Source organism: Hemiscyllium ocellatum, chromosome 25 (genome assembly GCF_020745735.1).
Source record: "Hemiscyllium ocellatum isolate sHemOce1 chromosome 25, sHemOce1.pat.X.cur, whole genome shotgun sequence".
In the NCBI taxonomy this organism is placed as follows: Eukaryota; Metazoa; Chordata; class Chondrichthyes; order Orectolobiformes; family Hemiscylliidae; genus Hemiscyllium; species Hemiscyllium ocellatum.
In genome coordinates, this window is record NC_083425.1 from 21,222,890 (window position 1) to 21,238,725 (window position 15,836).

Genomic DNA, 15,836 nt, shown 5'->3' on the forward strand with positions numbered 1-15,836 from the left:
TATGAACCCGGGATAGGAAATGCTACTCTTGCCTCACGAGGATGGTTTTAGATACCCTGGGTCTTGTGCACCAGCACTAAGTTTACAGCTACTTGCCAACACTTTCCATCTGCTTGCAATTTTTAATACATATTTCCAAGCCTAGTCTTTATATACAATTTTTCATGTACATATTTCAATACAATGAAAGACAAATAGAAACACAGAGTTGACTACGAACAGGGATGACTATTTGGTTTTTGAAATATGGCCTAACAACGATAATTTTTGTATGTAAAAGAGACAAATTGGTTTACTTAAATTATTTAACTGACAGAAATTGGATAATGCATCTCTGAGATACAAAAATATTTATCACTTTTTAGGGATGTCCGATATTCAATTTATATATTTAAACAATTTCAAGATGTTAAATATTTGATCTTTTGGAAACAATTGGATGATGATTTATAATGGTACATCATAGATTACGGTTCATTCAGTTCTCACACTTCAAATATTTACAGTATTGTTCACAGTATCACAGTGGTTCAAGCAAATCAAACATGTCACTTGAAACATCTCAAGTATTTAAATAATATAATGACTGTTTCATACGAAAGAAAATGGACTCCTGCAGAGTTTTTTGTGCATGGAAACATGCAGCTGTCTAAAAAACAAACATTTTAAATAGATATTGTACATATAAATACACAACGTTCCAAGTAATAGTGAAACAACAGATGGCAGCATAAGTATTTGGCAATAAGTAATATTATGAAGACAAATACTAAAGTGGCTGTCACTTGTGATGCACAAAACTAATTCATATAACCACATTGCTACTGCATGCATTCACAGGTGTCAAATTGTTTTATCATTGCAACTGTATCCCATTGACAACTTCTGTTTCTATAAATCTTCCTTAAACATGAAAAAAAAATCTTAAGACTTTACAAAGTATGGAAAAAAGGAATGATGTTTCTGTTTTTTAAAAATTACTACTTTTTGAGATGTGGGTGCCACTGATCAGGGCAATATTTGTGGTAATTGTAGTAAGTTTTAACCTGCTCCTTTGACCAGGTTGTTTATTTGATACTTTACAAATTGGAGTCCAATGATACAGTGATAGCCCGACTCTTATTTTAATAAGATGTCCCGATCAGGAAAGCCCTGTATCCCTATTGCTAAGAGTAATTAGAATAAGAGGAATCCTGAAAGGATCAGTCTTTCTCAATTTTTATGAACCCAGGATAGGAAATGCTACTCTTGCCTCACAAGGACGGTTTTAAATATCCTGAGCCTTGTGTACCAGCCCTAAGCTTACAGCTACTTGCCAACACTTTCCATCTGCTTGCAATTTTTAATGCATATTACCAAGCTCCTTCATTTCCTTTGAGAAAATGATTGTGAGCTGCCTTCTTGCAGCCCGTTTGCTAAGTGCAATAAAATGCCCTATGTAATATTTTTACAAAAATATCTTTCTATAACTTTAATCATTATCATAGAAATTAATTGGAAATATTCCCACCACCACAACTGCTTGTTTCTATTATAAATATTCAAACATTTTGAGTAGACTGCTTTTATTCAAATAAATTGTTTCTTAGTCAGCACTCACAGAATAACTGTACCCTACAAATGAAGTAAGTTCTTTTATTTTTGTTCGATACCCAATAAGAGTGTTCTTTTTTTTCTCTCAAAGCTACTATGATTCCCAACCAGTAGGAGAGAGGGAATGGCAGGAGCTGCACAAAGAAAGCACACCCAAAAATATACAAATAGGTTATTCACTTTTATATTTAATAGAAACGTGTGTTTCCAGTGGTATGCATGAAAATTTAACAAAATCCTCTGAAAGCATACCAACGATAATTTATTTCTATACCTATGTATTAAGAAGGGATAGTTCACTCGCTACTTAATAACCCTTCAGCTATGCTTGTGCCCAATCCTTAGACCAACACATTAGAGTGAGTCTTCAAGCCAGACAATTTTCTTTTGTTCATCCTTTACTGTAGCTTTGACTAAGTTGACAAGTGAATCAAGATCACTCCAGCCATCGGCAATGCTGTTGTACAGGCATGGCAATGTGTCCAAGCAAGACTCTTCCCTTCGAGAACACTGCAATAGCAAATCCTCTGTCACTCCATATTTCTGCAAGATCTTCCTAAACAAATCAAGAATACATCAATGTATCTTTTGCCACAACAGAACTGAATCCCGAAAGATGAAGAAACTGCATAAAAACCTCAAACCTCAGTCACAAAGAATGTGATGACATAAGTCAAAGTAGTTTTCTTGGACAGTATCAAATAAATAGCACTGCTATGAATTGGGAGTCCGGTTTGGAGTACAATCATATTAATTCAATGTTTTTAATATGAAAACAATTCCAAGACATTCCACAATGGAAATTGATGTGGGGCAAATGTTAAGCCATGGATGAGGGATTAGGATTAGTGTTGAGTATATTTATAATAGTGGAGAGAGATGTAGATTAGAAAGATGGATGTTCTAGATGAATGGGATTTAGTACAGGACAGAAAATGAGCAGCTGGAATTTATGGAGGGGACAAACCTATTCCACCACTTGCTAGTGCTCCCCCATTGCAGATGTCAGTGCCACGCAGGGTCAGTTCACTTAATGTGATATCAAAATGTGGCTCAGTGTGCAGAACCTGTGAACAGTACAGCCTGTCACAACATTTTGGCACCCCAAGAACCAGCTATGTTCCTAACCAACATGTTTCTATGTAATTGTAAAACTTGCCATCTACCTGAAAATGTATATTACTGAAGAATATTTCTTGTTCAGTAGTGTTGATGGGCTGCATGGTTTCCACATATTTGTGTGCAACCAGCTTGAGGTGCTGAATGAGCTCCTTTTTAACTGTGGAAATGTGCATTGCCTGGCAGTGCTGTTACATGGATGACCAGTTTGTAAAGAACAGTGATGCCAACAGTGAGAGTTCAATTCCCATATTGGTTGAGGTTACAATGAAGGACTTTCCTTCTCAACCTCTCCCCGGAAGCATAGTGAGTCTTAAGTTAAACCACCAACAGTCATCTCTCCCTATTGAGAAAGAAGCCTATGGTGACTTCACCTATACTGAAGTCTGCTGTACGCACAAGACTCCTGTTAAAAAAAAATCTAGTCTGATTAATTATCACCCTTTCATCAGCAAATTTGTGTAAGTAGTCGTAAACTGTATCCCTTATCGTTCTTTATTCTGGCAAAAAAAAAGGACAAGAGAGAATTTCTAGTACACCAAAGCATAAGCAATCATTCCTGATGAAGGGCTTAGGCCCGAAATGTCAACTCTCCTGCACCTCGGATGCTGCCTGACGTGCATTGCTTTTCCAGCACCAGACTTTTCACCTCTGACTCGACAGCATCTTTAGTCCTCACTTTCTCCCATAAGTGATCATTGTCACGCTTTGAAGCAGTAACAAGATTGTAATTATTTCATACAAGCAAGGATGTAGATTGGCACCAGGGATTCTATCATTAGATTAGGTTCCTTCCAGTGTGGAAACCGGCCCTTCGGCCTAACCAGTCCACACCGACTCTCCAAAGAGTAACCTACCCAGACCACTTTCCCTCTGACTAATGCACCTAACCCATTGCAATTTACCATAGCTAATCACCTGACCTGTACATCTTTGGACTGTAGCAGGAAACCGGAGCAAACCCACACAGACACGGGGAGAATGTGCAAACTCCACAAAGACAGTCACCCGAGGCTGGAATTGAGCCTGGTGCTGTGAGGCAGCAGTGCTAATCACTGAGCCACCATGCTGTAATGCCCTAGAATTTTAAATCTTTCCCAGAACTATCTTTTTGACTAGAATTTCAGATACTTCTTGAAACCCTTCTACCATCATCAATTAACTTGGTCAACGTCTTCAAGAAGTTACAGAGTAAATGATATTTAATTAAAATATTTAATGAACGTCTTAACTTACAATGCTATTGGAACATTCCAACAGGTGCCTTCTCATCAACTAGAGGTTATTCTGGACTGCAAAACTTTGTATGTCCAAAATATTTTTCATTCAATATAAATTTACTAAAATCAAAAAACTTGTACACAAACTGCACGTATGTAAATAAGCTTGCCTGTACAAATGTGGCTCCTTTATTTGCAATTTCCCTGTCGAAAGATTTAAAGCAGCTGATGAATAGGGAACTTTAGAGATCTAGCTAATGGCAAACAAGAGGAAAGGTTGCAACTAATCAAGAAGAAACCATAATAAAAGATCATATCTGTTCCTTCCTTACATCTGCTCTCGGTGTCATTTGAAAAACAAAAAAATGGGTGTGCGCAAAGTTGCAGTGTACTTGATGTGCATATAGACTCAGGAAATGACATTTGCTCACACATGGTACTATTTTGTAACTTTTTGGTTGTGAAGCCACAGTTGAGAATGGTTAAAGGAAGTAATCATGCTGTATGCAGTTGTCAGCATTATTTAATGTAGTGCACTTTGGTTGGCACAGTTTGCATCAGACAATGACTTCTGACAATCTTACAGAAAGTTAAAGTCCAACTCAGTTCCAAGGAAGAGTCAGATGGGACTCCAGATATCTTGACTTTGTTTAGGTCTAGAGAGACTGTCATGATTAAGTTCATTCAAGGATGCTCAAATGCACCTGCCTAATGATTGGCTTCCTAACATGAACAAAAATATTCACATAGTTCAAGTGTTCTCAAAATTTCTACATCCCTTTTGAAATATGTTTCCTGGTTATTGCATTAGCATGATAGTATATATAAAAAAAGAGTTTGTCCTGAACATTTTTAATTGATTCATAAATTATTGTTTTTCTTAAAGGATAATTATTTTTCTTAAAGGTGTAAAATTTGATACATTACTGATGAATGAGATGTTAAAGGACATATTTAATTATTTGTGAAAATGTTTAGTGGGTATCAATATAAGAATTTTTAAGTAGAGTACTTGCCCATTTCATATGGTAGGAAAGCAATTTTCTCCCAGTTATACTGCTGAAACGGACTTTCATGAATTGGTAACAGTAAAGGAACCAGAGTCAGCAGTTCAGTGATAGGGAACCTCTGTAGTGATGCATCACTCCTGCTATCTGAATTAACCAGGCACTAATAAGAAAGTGCCTTCTCTACAGCTTCCACATCTGCATGTTACATTCAAATGCCCTAATTTGCATTGAGTCAAATGTAAATGAATGGATTATTTTGAAAACTTTCCTACAATATAAATTTACATATATCTGTGTTACATACAGTGTCGTTGCCCATAACTGGAACCTCTAATGCTGTAAGTATGTTAAAGAACTGCTTGCTGAAGCAGGTATTGTTGTACAAATCATTCCTTTAAAATATGGGGCAGCCCCTCAATCAGTTAGATGCCCTTTCTTCTAACAGCATATGAGAAAAAACTTGTGTGCCTTGCTATAAAGTCAGAGATTGGCTGCTCAAGCGTTTCCAGGTAGACTTGATATTTCTGATGAAGGGCTTTTGCCCGAAACATTGATTTTTCTGCTCCTTGGATGCTGCCTGACATGCTGTGCTTTTCCAGCACCACTCTAATTCAGACTTGATTATTTGTCAGAGGAAAAGTTACTTTGCATTTCTGAGTAGAGGTTGAAATCATCTGTTCTACTAATGATACCTGTCCCCAGAAGTGCAATGACCAATTTTTTTAGACTGAAAACAAAAATTGCTGGAGATCATGAGAGGATCAGGCAGCATCTATGGAGAGAAAGCAAGCTAATGTTTCAAGTCTACATGACTCTTTATCAGAACTGAATTGGAGTGCTGTGGTAGAAAGAGTGTTGGTAATTCAGATTAAATGATTGGAATGTGAGGATGATAGTACAACGATGTGTCTAACTACCAGACTGGAAAGAACAGACAGTCCCACTGGAGTGAGGAGAGGGGAGAGAGGACACGGTCACAGAGAATGTAACAGGCAAAGCTAAAAGAAAGGAAAGGAATGGGCTCACAATATTGTTGAACTCAATATTGAGCCCAGAACATTGTAAAGCATCTAGTTTGAAGATGAAATGTGGCTCTTCCAGTTTCCTCTGTAATTTGTTGGAGCATTGCAGCATGCCAAGGCCAGACGTGAGCATGCAAGCAAGACACTATCTTAAAATGACCGGCTACAGAAAGGTCAGGGTCATGCTTGCGCATGGACTAGAGGTAATCTGCAAAGTGGTCACTCAGTCTGCATTTGATTTCTCCAGTGCAGACTAGGCCACATTGGATGCAGTGAATACAATACACAATACAGGTGAAATGCTGCTTCACCTGGAAAAGCCCCTGGAATGTGAACAGGGAGGAGGTGAAGGGGCAGGTGTTGCACCTTCTGCAGGTATATGGGAAGGTGCTGTGGGAAGGTAGGGTGATGGTGGTCAAGGAATGGACTAGAGTGTCCCAAAGGGAACGATCCCTGTGGAGTGCAGATGGGGGGGTGAAGTGAAGATGTGTTTGGTGGTGGCATTTTGCTGCAGTTGTCTGAAATGGTGGAGAATGATCCTTTGAATGTGGAAATTAGTGGGATGAAAAGTGAGAACTATGGGAATCTGATCACACAGTTGTGAGTGATAGGAAAGAGCAAGGGCGGAAACCCAGGTGATAGATCAAATGCATTTGAGGACCCTGTCAACCACAGTTATGGAAGAAGGAACCCATGACAGCAGCACTGTTTTGGAAGTTGGCATCATCCGATCAGATATAACAGTTTGACTTACTTAATTTTCTTAATGTTTTTCTCATAGAGATGGATGACGATGACAATGGGGTAGATTTCCACCTTATGTAATCGCTTCACACAATCCAGCCCAAGTTCCAATAGGCAATGGGCATTCTGAAATTAAACATTACAAAAACCAAAATATTCTTTTAAATTTTATTTTCAATCAATTAATTTTTACAGAAATAGAAAAGTAACTATGGAATTATGTAGAATATGGTGTACTGGGCTTTATTGGCAGAGGAATTGAGTTCCGGAGTCCTGAGGTCATGTTGCAGTTGTATAAGACTCTGGTGCGGCCTCATCTGGAGTATTGTGTGCAGTTTTGGTCGCCATACTATAGGAAGGATGTGGAAGCTTTAGAACGAGTGCAGAGGAGGTTTACCAGGATGTTGCCTGGAATGGTAGGAAAATCTTATGAGGAAAGGCTGAGGCACTTGGGGCTGTTCTCATTGGAGAAGAGAAGGTTTAGGGGAGATCTGATAGAAGTGTATAAGATGATTAGGGGTTTAGATAGGGTAGATACTAAGAACCTTTTACCGCTAATGGAGTCAGGTGTTACTAGGGGACATAGCTTTAAATTAAGGGGTGGTAGGTATAGGACAGATGTTAGGGGTAGATTCTTCACACAGCGGGTTGTGAGTTCATGGAATGCCCTGCCTGTATCAGTGGTGAACTCTCCTTCTTTATGGTCATTTAAGCGGGCATTGGATAGGCATTTGGAAGTTATTGGGCTAGTATAGGTTAGGTAGGATTCGGTCGGCGCAACATCGAGGGCCGAAGGGCCTGTACTGTGCTGTATCCTTCTATGTTCTATGCTTTATATTAAAATTATTATTTCAGATTTAAAACTGATTGACTAATTCAAATCACAATTAGCTCAGCAACAAATGTGATTAGACCTTAGGACTGCATACCCAATGGCTCAGCTAGTAAAACAGCAACTAGCAAAGCTTAACTGACTCAGAAGATCCCAGGTAAAACCTCTGGTCCAAGCTGAATTAAGTGATTTTACTGGAAGCAATGGTAGGCACTTCACAATTCACCTAATTCCCCTGCTTTGTGGTAATAAACCTGGTCGCTGTTTCCATTCCTGAACATAATCCAATGACCTCGGAAGGAAATATAGATTTGTTGTTGTTAATTCAAAACAGAAATAAGCTTTGTCACTCTCCAAGGTCACTGCCAATGTTTCTTAATGAGAAACATCTATTTTGTTGAGGCACTGGATAGGTGGTGCGGAGAGGGTTGGATGGGTTGTTCAATATATCTATTAAACTCTGTTCTTGAATGAAGAGTGGAAGCCAAGTGACATGGAAAAAGATGATCAATATCACAAATGAAAGAGAACAAATATATAAACAAAAATGAAATTAGAACTGCAGTGCAAAACCTTCCACGTTAATTCAGTGGTAAGAACACTGTCTACAGGTGAACTGAGCCATATGAATAGATAAAGTCTCCTTTTTATCTTTGGTTATTTGAGAGTTGTAACCTTTATTTGCTACCAATATCATGAGATTGGGAAGGGAAACATATATTTTCCACTTTTAGTCATCCAATAATATTTCCTTAGCTTTTCACCTTCTTTGATGTTGGCTTGAAGTTAAATAAAATTTAAGTAGGTGTGTTTTTCTTCCTTGCAAGATTAAATATGTGTGGTGGAGTTCATGTCACTTGGAGAGTGTGTTATTTATTGATGTTTGATGGCTTGATGTGATAAATGTGTGTTGCTTATCCTATTGTTTCATTTGTTCTTAAACGAGGAATAGATAAAACATGTAAATATACAATTATCAAGTAGTTGTGGTAGGTGTTATTTGTGGTAGAAAATCGTAAATTCAACATCAATTTGTGACACTTATATTTGTCTTCCAAAATTCAGTAGTTTGTTAATTTGTTTATTAATTCACTAGACTGAAAGCACAAAAGTAATGGAAAACATGAGAGTAGCAACATGAAATAAAGAATAAAAATAGGGAAGTCTTGCTGAAACTATACCAGGCACAATACATAGAATATTGTGAACAGTTTTGGCATAAAGAAAGATATACTGGAATTGGACACAGTCTGGAGAAGGTTCACTAGGTTGATCCTAAGGATGGAAGGTTTCTCTTAAGAGGAGAGTTTGAATAATTTGAGCCTGTACTCAATGGAATTTATAAGTGTGAGAGGAGACCTTAATGAAACATACAAGATTCTTAGGGGCTTGATAGGGTAGATACGAACAGTTGTTTTCTTTTGTGGAAGAATCTAAGTCTAGAGGGCATAATCACAGAGTAAGGGATTATCAAGTTAGGATAGAGAGGAGGAGGAATTTCTTCTCTCAGAGAATAATGTATCTGTGGAATTCTTTACCACTGAGGACTGTAGAGGTTGGCTTGGTAGGTATACTCATTGCTTAGATAGACAGATTTGATGTATCAGTAAGATAATCAAGGCCTATGGGGAAAAGGCAGGATTGAGGATTATCAGATCAGCCATGATCTCATTGAATGGCAAAGCAAACTTGATGGGTCAAATGACCTACTTTTATTCCTATGCCTAGTGGTCACTCTTTCCTGCCTATTGATATTAAAAGTGGATAAAGATGAACTATGGATAAAAGTTGCTATAAAGGGCAAGGACTACAATGGGAGAGCAAGAAGTGTACACAAATATCCAAAACCCAAATCAGTCATAAGAGAAATCACCAATATTACCTTAGCAACTACAGCCTCTACAGCTGTCCGTGTGTAACAGGAGCGAAGTAGATTCTGTACTTCAGTCACACCCAATATATCTCCTTTTCCGTCTTTTGCAGCATACTCTGTACTATTCAAGCACTCTAAAACAAATTACAAGTCTAATTCAGTGTATTTGAAATATTATGAACAATACATGAAACTTACAAATTAAAGAGGTCTCTACTATATATCTATATTTTTATAAAAAGTATTAACATGTTTTGGGTGTTGTCGTGTGCTCTGCAGACATGATACAGTTAATCCTGGATTAACATGATAGTTCCCCATTAAGTAAAACTGTGTAATTCAAAACATATATTCCTTTGGACACCTATGTGATTCAGGTTACATTCTCAGAACATCAACCAAATATAGGATACAAGCACAAAGTTAATATAAAATGCCAAAATAAACATGAAAATATTTAAAAAGAATATCTTTTAATGATTCTTGCCAAATAGACAAGATTGCTTATCTGGAAGTGGAAGGCAAGTCAGTTGAGACCCAATGCTCTTTGGCTATCCATGTTTCACTCACCACGCTCAAATCTGGGCAGCACATCTAACTTTACACTTGGTGGGATTGATTTCCGATTGTTTTTAGCTACAGCTTCTTTGCTTTCATGGCTACAGCACATAGGAGCCAGCATACATGAGAGAGACCAGTCAATGACCAAAATGAGTGGAATGAAGAGGAACCTTTTCAGGAATGCTTACATTTATTCCTTCATGCTGCTGGATGTTGGGTAAGGGCCACATTTTCATGAGTCAGACACACATTATTGCAATGATGAATAGAAAATGACAGAGAAAGGGCATGAAAGTGGACAAAAGGAATGTCAGATCAGCCATGATGGCATTGAATGGCAGAGCAGGTTCAAGGGACCAAACTCCTGTTCCTTATGGTCTTAAAGTTAAAAAAAAACCTGTGTTGTGGTGAAGCCACATTAATCAAGGACTATCTGTATGCCGTTTCCTTCAGATTGGATACAGTACTCTATAAATAAATACTTGGGTTTACAACTAAATGATTTTCTTATCAAAATCTAGAGTATCAGTTAAACAAAACACTTCTACAAACCACTGTTCAATCCAAGTACACTCAGATTAATATAGTCCAAATCAGGTCTAAAGTTTCATCTATTAATTTCCAACAATGATGGAAATTAAAACAGGGGCTAAAGGTGAATGCCTCTGATTCAAAGGTGCCTTCACTGAAATTTGTAATTAATTATTGATTCTGTTCCTTTGCTTCATCAAAATGTGGTATATTTATGGCTCACAAGACCCTTACCAGTTTTACATTTCTCATACTCAACTAGGTCTTTCAGCTTCTCAAGCACAATTTTTCCAATGCGAGTGGGTGCTATTATCACTGGTCGCAGAGATGGTGGGTGGCATGGCCTGACCAATGAGTAGGGCATTAATGTAAAGCAATTGCCAGGAGACCTGTCATCTAAAATAAATTAAATTAAAATGTTAGAAATAAAACAATAACTGGACCTTTCAGATTCAAGTACAAAAGAGAAGTAAAGCCAGTGATGCTGTATGCAAAATCTGGGGCTCAGCCAGCATGAATGATTTGAGGCAACATCAAATAAATTTTGATGAATCCAAACTGTCATCTCAATTGGATGTCATCTTCTTTACAGAATAAATTGAGAGAAAAGGTCCAATTTATATTTATTTAGACTATTGCAAAAGGTTAAGGATTTTAAATTGAAATAATTAATCTTAAATTTCGTCTTTGCTTTTCTTATATTAGAGGTCTTCTACTATAAGATCAGATCACCATTTGAAGAACGGTGATAATAAAGATCATAATAAATTAAATGTTGACGTAGAAGAACACTTTAGTCTTTGGCACACAATTCTTACCTTGTTCTTTGTTGGGATTGATGGTACCATTGTCAAATGATAACCAGTGTGAATTTCTCTGACCTATCTCAGTGCTGACTATTCTCATAAATTTATTTTGGTTTGAAGATGATGTTTTCCGATCTTGCTAGAAAATACAAGCACAGCACAGATTATTAGGAAACAATTGGCATGATGTCTGACCTGAAACAGCGTGTAATTTATTTCCTGATGAAGGGCTTATGCCCGAAACGTCGATTTCTGCGTGACCTGCTTTTCCAGTACCACACTCTCGACTCTGATCTCCAGCATCTGCAATCCTCACTTTCTCCTAGCATGTGACTTGTGTCCACTTTCAATGTGTTAAATGCCTCGTGATGAATTAATGGATACTTAAATGGGTGAAATTACTTAAAGTAAATAGTTAAGCCAATACGGTTTATGCTAAGAAACATTTGCCTTACTAACACTGCAGTATTACATGCATATACAGTACATAAATATTGAACATGTATGCCGCCAAGAGACATGAGACAAACACCACTTCCTGGTTATCAGTACAGTTCCTCTCGGCCTCAGCTTCTAGTTTGCAGCTCCAGAGTGCAACACAATTTTCCTAATTCATAAAACTGTATGAGAGGCTTGTCATTGCAAGCATTTGGAGGTTGGATGAAATATGATGTAACCTGCAACTTGTTTATTTTAAGATATATCTTTCTCAGGAGCAAATTCATTCAATCACATGTATTCCGCATCATATCTCTTGCCCACCATATATGAAAGCCCACAAAATATTATTAGAAAACACATGCATTGTGTGCATTAGGACTTTGAAGTACAGCCTTGGAGTGCCTTACTGAGTCAGCACCATACAACTCATTTAATGAACACATGTAACTGAGCTTGCCTCAACTTAAAGAACATAACATACATTCAAACACATAAAAGGTCAGGAGCTATTTCTTTTTCTTCTGATTACTGGGTTTCCAATCCACCTTGGCCTCTTTGCTGATAGAATCTCACCTGTGCAATGACTGAAGCCGTTTTAAAATATGTTTGATTAAAATTATTCTCACCTTTTTATTTGGTGGAGTCTGTTGCATCATTTTCCGAATCATTCCAATCATCAACTGCTGAGCCCTAAGTAGACACAAGACCACTCACACTTAGTCTTTATTTGACCAAATGCTAATAGAACATAGAACAGTATAGCACAACACATCAGTCTGTATGGTTCTGAACAGGACTGACAATGATGTTTTTAATATGGAATTCTATCTTTTAAACATATGTAGGCCAATTGAAGTCATTCTTCTTTTACACAATATATTGACTTAAGCTAAATTAATTAAACCCCAAGATTACTGAAGCTAAGGCATAAGTGTCACCTGGAAGAAAGTGTTTTGACTCAGTACAAACTATGATGTGGAGGTGCCAATGTTGGACTGGGTTGAACAAGGTCAAAAATTTCACACCACCAGGTTATAGTCCAATGGGTTTATTTGAAACACTGGCCTTTGGAGCGCTGCTCCTTCATCCAGTGTTAGTGAGAGACCTTAGACACAGAATTTATGAGGAAAATATCAAACAGTCATACAACTCATGTGAACAAATTGGACACACATAACATGACTCTTTAATCTTTAATTGGTTGAAATGGAGGTGCAGGTTTTGATTGATTAATATGCAAATCCCAGCATTTCTTTCAAGCCACTGCCCTAAGACAACTTAAGGTGTTATCAATATAAAGGAGGAGTGTTTTCAAATAAACCCATTGGACTATAACCTGGTATAGTGTGGTTTTTGACCCAGTACAGACTAGTCATTAGACCTGCAACCTGCTAATCTGTATGGTTGGCTTACATGTTGGAAAGCATTCATCAGCCTCTATTTAATTTATTTATAGTTTTATAGGCTAGGTCAAGTTTATGCTTGGATAGTTTCCAGATCAAGTATAATATATGACATAATCACATCAGTCAGTTCAGAATCTGTTGGTCAAGACTTAAAAACTACTCCAGAATAATGAGACTCACATTCACAACATCACTCCTCACAGACTAAGTCCGTAACCCTGACAAGAGCATAGGGAAAATTTGAGCATTTTAGTCAACTAAAGCAGTTCAGCATCTAGCAGCTCATCACAAAATTACCATAACTGTTCTTGTATGGGATATTCTTACATAGAACAAAAGGAATATAATTACTAGGTTAAAATTAAAAATTTAAATTTAACAAGCAGTAATGTTCTGCTTTAACTGTCCCTGTGTGGAAATGTACCAACCAGAAATATAAAACAGATGTTCAAAGGGAAAAAAAGCAATTTTCTTCCACAGCAAACACGGTAAATTATCCAAGTAAAACCAAGAACTGTAAATATTGGAAATCTGAAACTCCTGTTTTTGTTTTGTCATCCAAGGGGCAGGCAATACTTAAATTTTTCGTGCGCAGTGTCACAGACTGCAGCAGTGCAAGCTTGGCTTTCCTATGTCATAATCCTGTCAAAGTTCAGTTGTTTGTGCAGTATTAAGGAGGCAGCATGAAATGGCTGACCTTGGCTTAACAACTCTCTAAAGGAGGATGCAAAAAGCAAGTGGATAGTCATCGCAGGCTATAGTTCCAGAGCTTGCAGGAACCAGCTTGTAAGACAACAAAATGTACATACATTATGTATACTAGAAATTACCATCAACATTCATTCTTTTTGAAAAAAAATGCTGCAGTGCTCTAAATTAAACACATTTATTATAGTTCAGATGGATGTCCAAAGCTGAAATCTTCATCAACAAGACATGCTTACCGATAGTAATTTGGAATATTTCCTCCATCCATGTCTGCCATTGTGTTAGGATTCACTCTGAATGCTTTCCACTCATTATTGCCTTTGTGAATGGTGTTAGTGATGTGCAGGATTTCATTGCATTGGAGAGTAAATCCTCTAATAGCCCCACTTTCCTTATCAAATGGAACATTGACGCGGATGTAGAATGAATCACCAGAGGTAGCAATCTTCTTCTCAATATTTTCCACCAATGTTTGATAAGCTAATTAAACAAAACACACAACGTATGCTCTCTGTTGTATTTTATTACATCACAGCTTAACGTCAACATAGACATTAAACTGAAGATATAAAATTACAAGAGGTTTTAAATTATTGCCTAAGTTCAAATGTAACAGATTGAGCAGGTAGTATTATATGAAAAAAAATCATATCAAATAAGGTATGAAAATTAAGCAACACAGTTTTCAATTTGTACCAGGGCAGGCAGAGTTTTTTTTAGTATGTTCCCAATTCACTGTAATTCTTATTTTCTCTATTTGAGGAGAATAGAACAATTAGAACAAATAATCCGGTGTGGCATAAGATCCATGAGTTACCATACCTGCCACATATAATGTGACTTGCTGGAAATTTGCTTAAATGCTTGTGACACCCATGAAAATTATGGTTCATGAGTGGAAAAATTCACACCCTGAAGATTAACTTATAGTCAAAACATCCATCCATCTACATTTTAATTCCCCAAAGTCTGTAAATTCATAGAGCAAGATTGAGGTTGATGTTCCTGGTGTTGGAAGGCACCGTTCTATGAATGGGGTGAAAAGAAAACTGAAATTGATTTAGGGAGATTGTGGTAATTTTGAAATGCATAGGACTATGACACAATATCAAGCAAATCATTAAACATGTATTCTTTTTTCCTACCTAACAATGTATCTAATAATGTGGATGAGTAAGAGTCTACTTAAAATACACACAAACACTGCTATTTATCTAATATTGGGTAATTGAGTATATTTTTCCTCAACCACATGGTCTCTTTTGGCTGGCAAAATACTTCAAGATCAGTCAGAAGGCATTCCAAATTGAAAAGAAAATGATTATTGCTGTGGCTCCATTCTACAAATCATATAACACTTACACATCCCATTAAAAGGAATATCAAATTAAGCATGTGAAAAATTTAGTTTAAAAATTTATCCTGTCATAATTCCACAGCACTGCAATGTGATGATTAACTGGAGGCGAATAAGCATCTGCAATTCATATTTTTAATTAGCCTTATCAATTGGATTCTCTAATTGTTGAATTATAATTAATCCAAACATTCTTTTGTTTCATTCTACCAATTTTGTGAATGTTATCATCTAACCAGCAGATAGTAATTTGGAAAGGTTGGTGAGCCAATGTGGATTAACTGACAAGAATTGCACCACGTCCCATTCACCTCGCATTCTGTGCTCAGTGATTTTATACAGCTTCTCATCTTTGTTCGTAGGGGCCCTGAGTTCTGAATTTTCCTTCCTACACTTATATGCTCTCTATCTTACTTTGTTCCTCCCGGACATTTCTTAAAATCATCCTAATAAACGCAAATTGAAGCAACAAATTCATAACAGCACAAAATAGACATTAATTGATGTTTACAAAGGGTCAAATCTCTCATAGTTTTCTTATTAAAATTTCAAAAGTTTGATCTTTTCTGAACTCATTGACAGTACGCTTTATTATATTGACAGTACATGTGGC

General features: G+C 37.0%; 1 protein-coding gene across 3 annotated transcripts in view; it reads right to left on the bottom strand.

Annotated features, from left to right (window-relative positions):
* Positions 1 to 789: 789 nt before the first annotated feature.
* Positions 790 to 15,836, bottom strand: part of card14 (caspase recruitment domain family, member 14) — a 96,522-nt gene continuing 81,475 nt past the window's right edge. For 2 of the 3 annotated variants that reach the window (XM_060844905.1, XM_060844904.1), the window contains exons 15-21: positions 14,103 to 14,346; positions 12,379 to 12,442; positions 11,324 to 11,450; positions 10,740 to 10,901; positions 9,423 to 9,547; positions 6,719 to 6,834; positions 790 to 2,149 (exon numbers count right to left, since the gene is read on the bottom strand). In XM_060844905.1, the coding sequence (XP_060700888.1) occupies positions 1,948 to 2,149; positions 6,719 to 6,834; positions 9,423 to 9,547; positions 10,740 to 10,901; positions 11,324 to 11,450; positions 12,379 to 12,442; positions 14,103 to 14,346 (1,040 nt within the window). In that variant the 3' untranslated portion in view covers positions 790 to 1,947. The remainder of the gene's footprint in view (positions 2,150 to 6,718; positions 6,835 to 9,422; positions 9,548 to 10,739; positions 10,902 to 11,323; positions 11,451 to 12,378; positions 12,443 to 14,102; positions 14,347 to 15,836) is intronic. The other variant, XM_060844906.1, reaches the window with a different exon arrangement.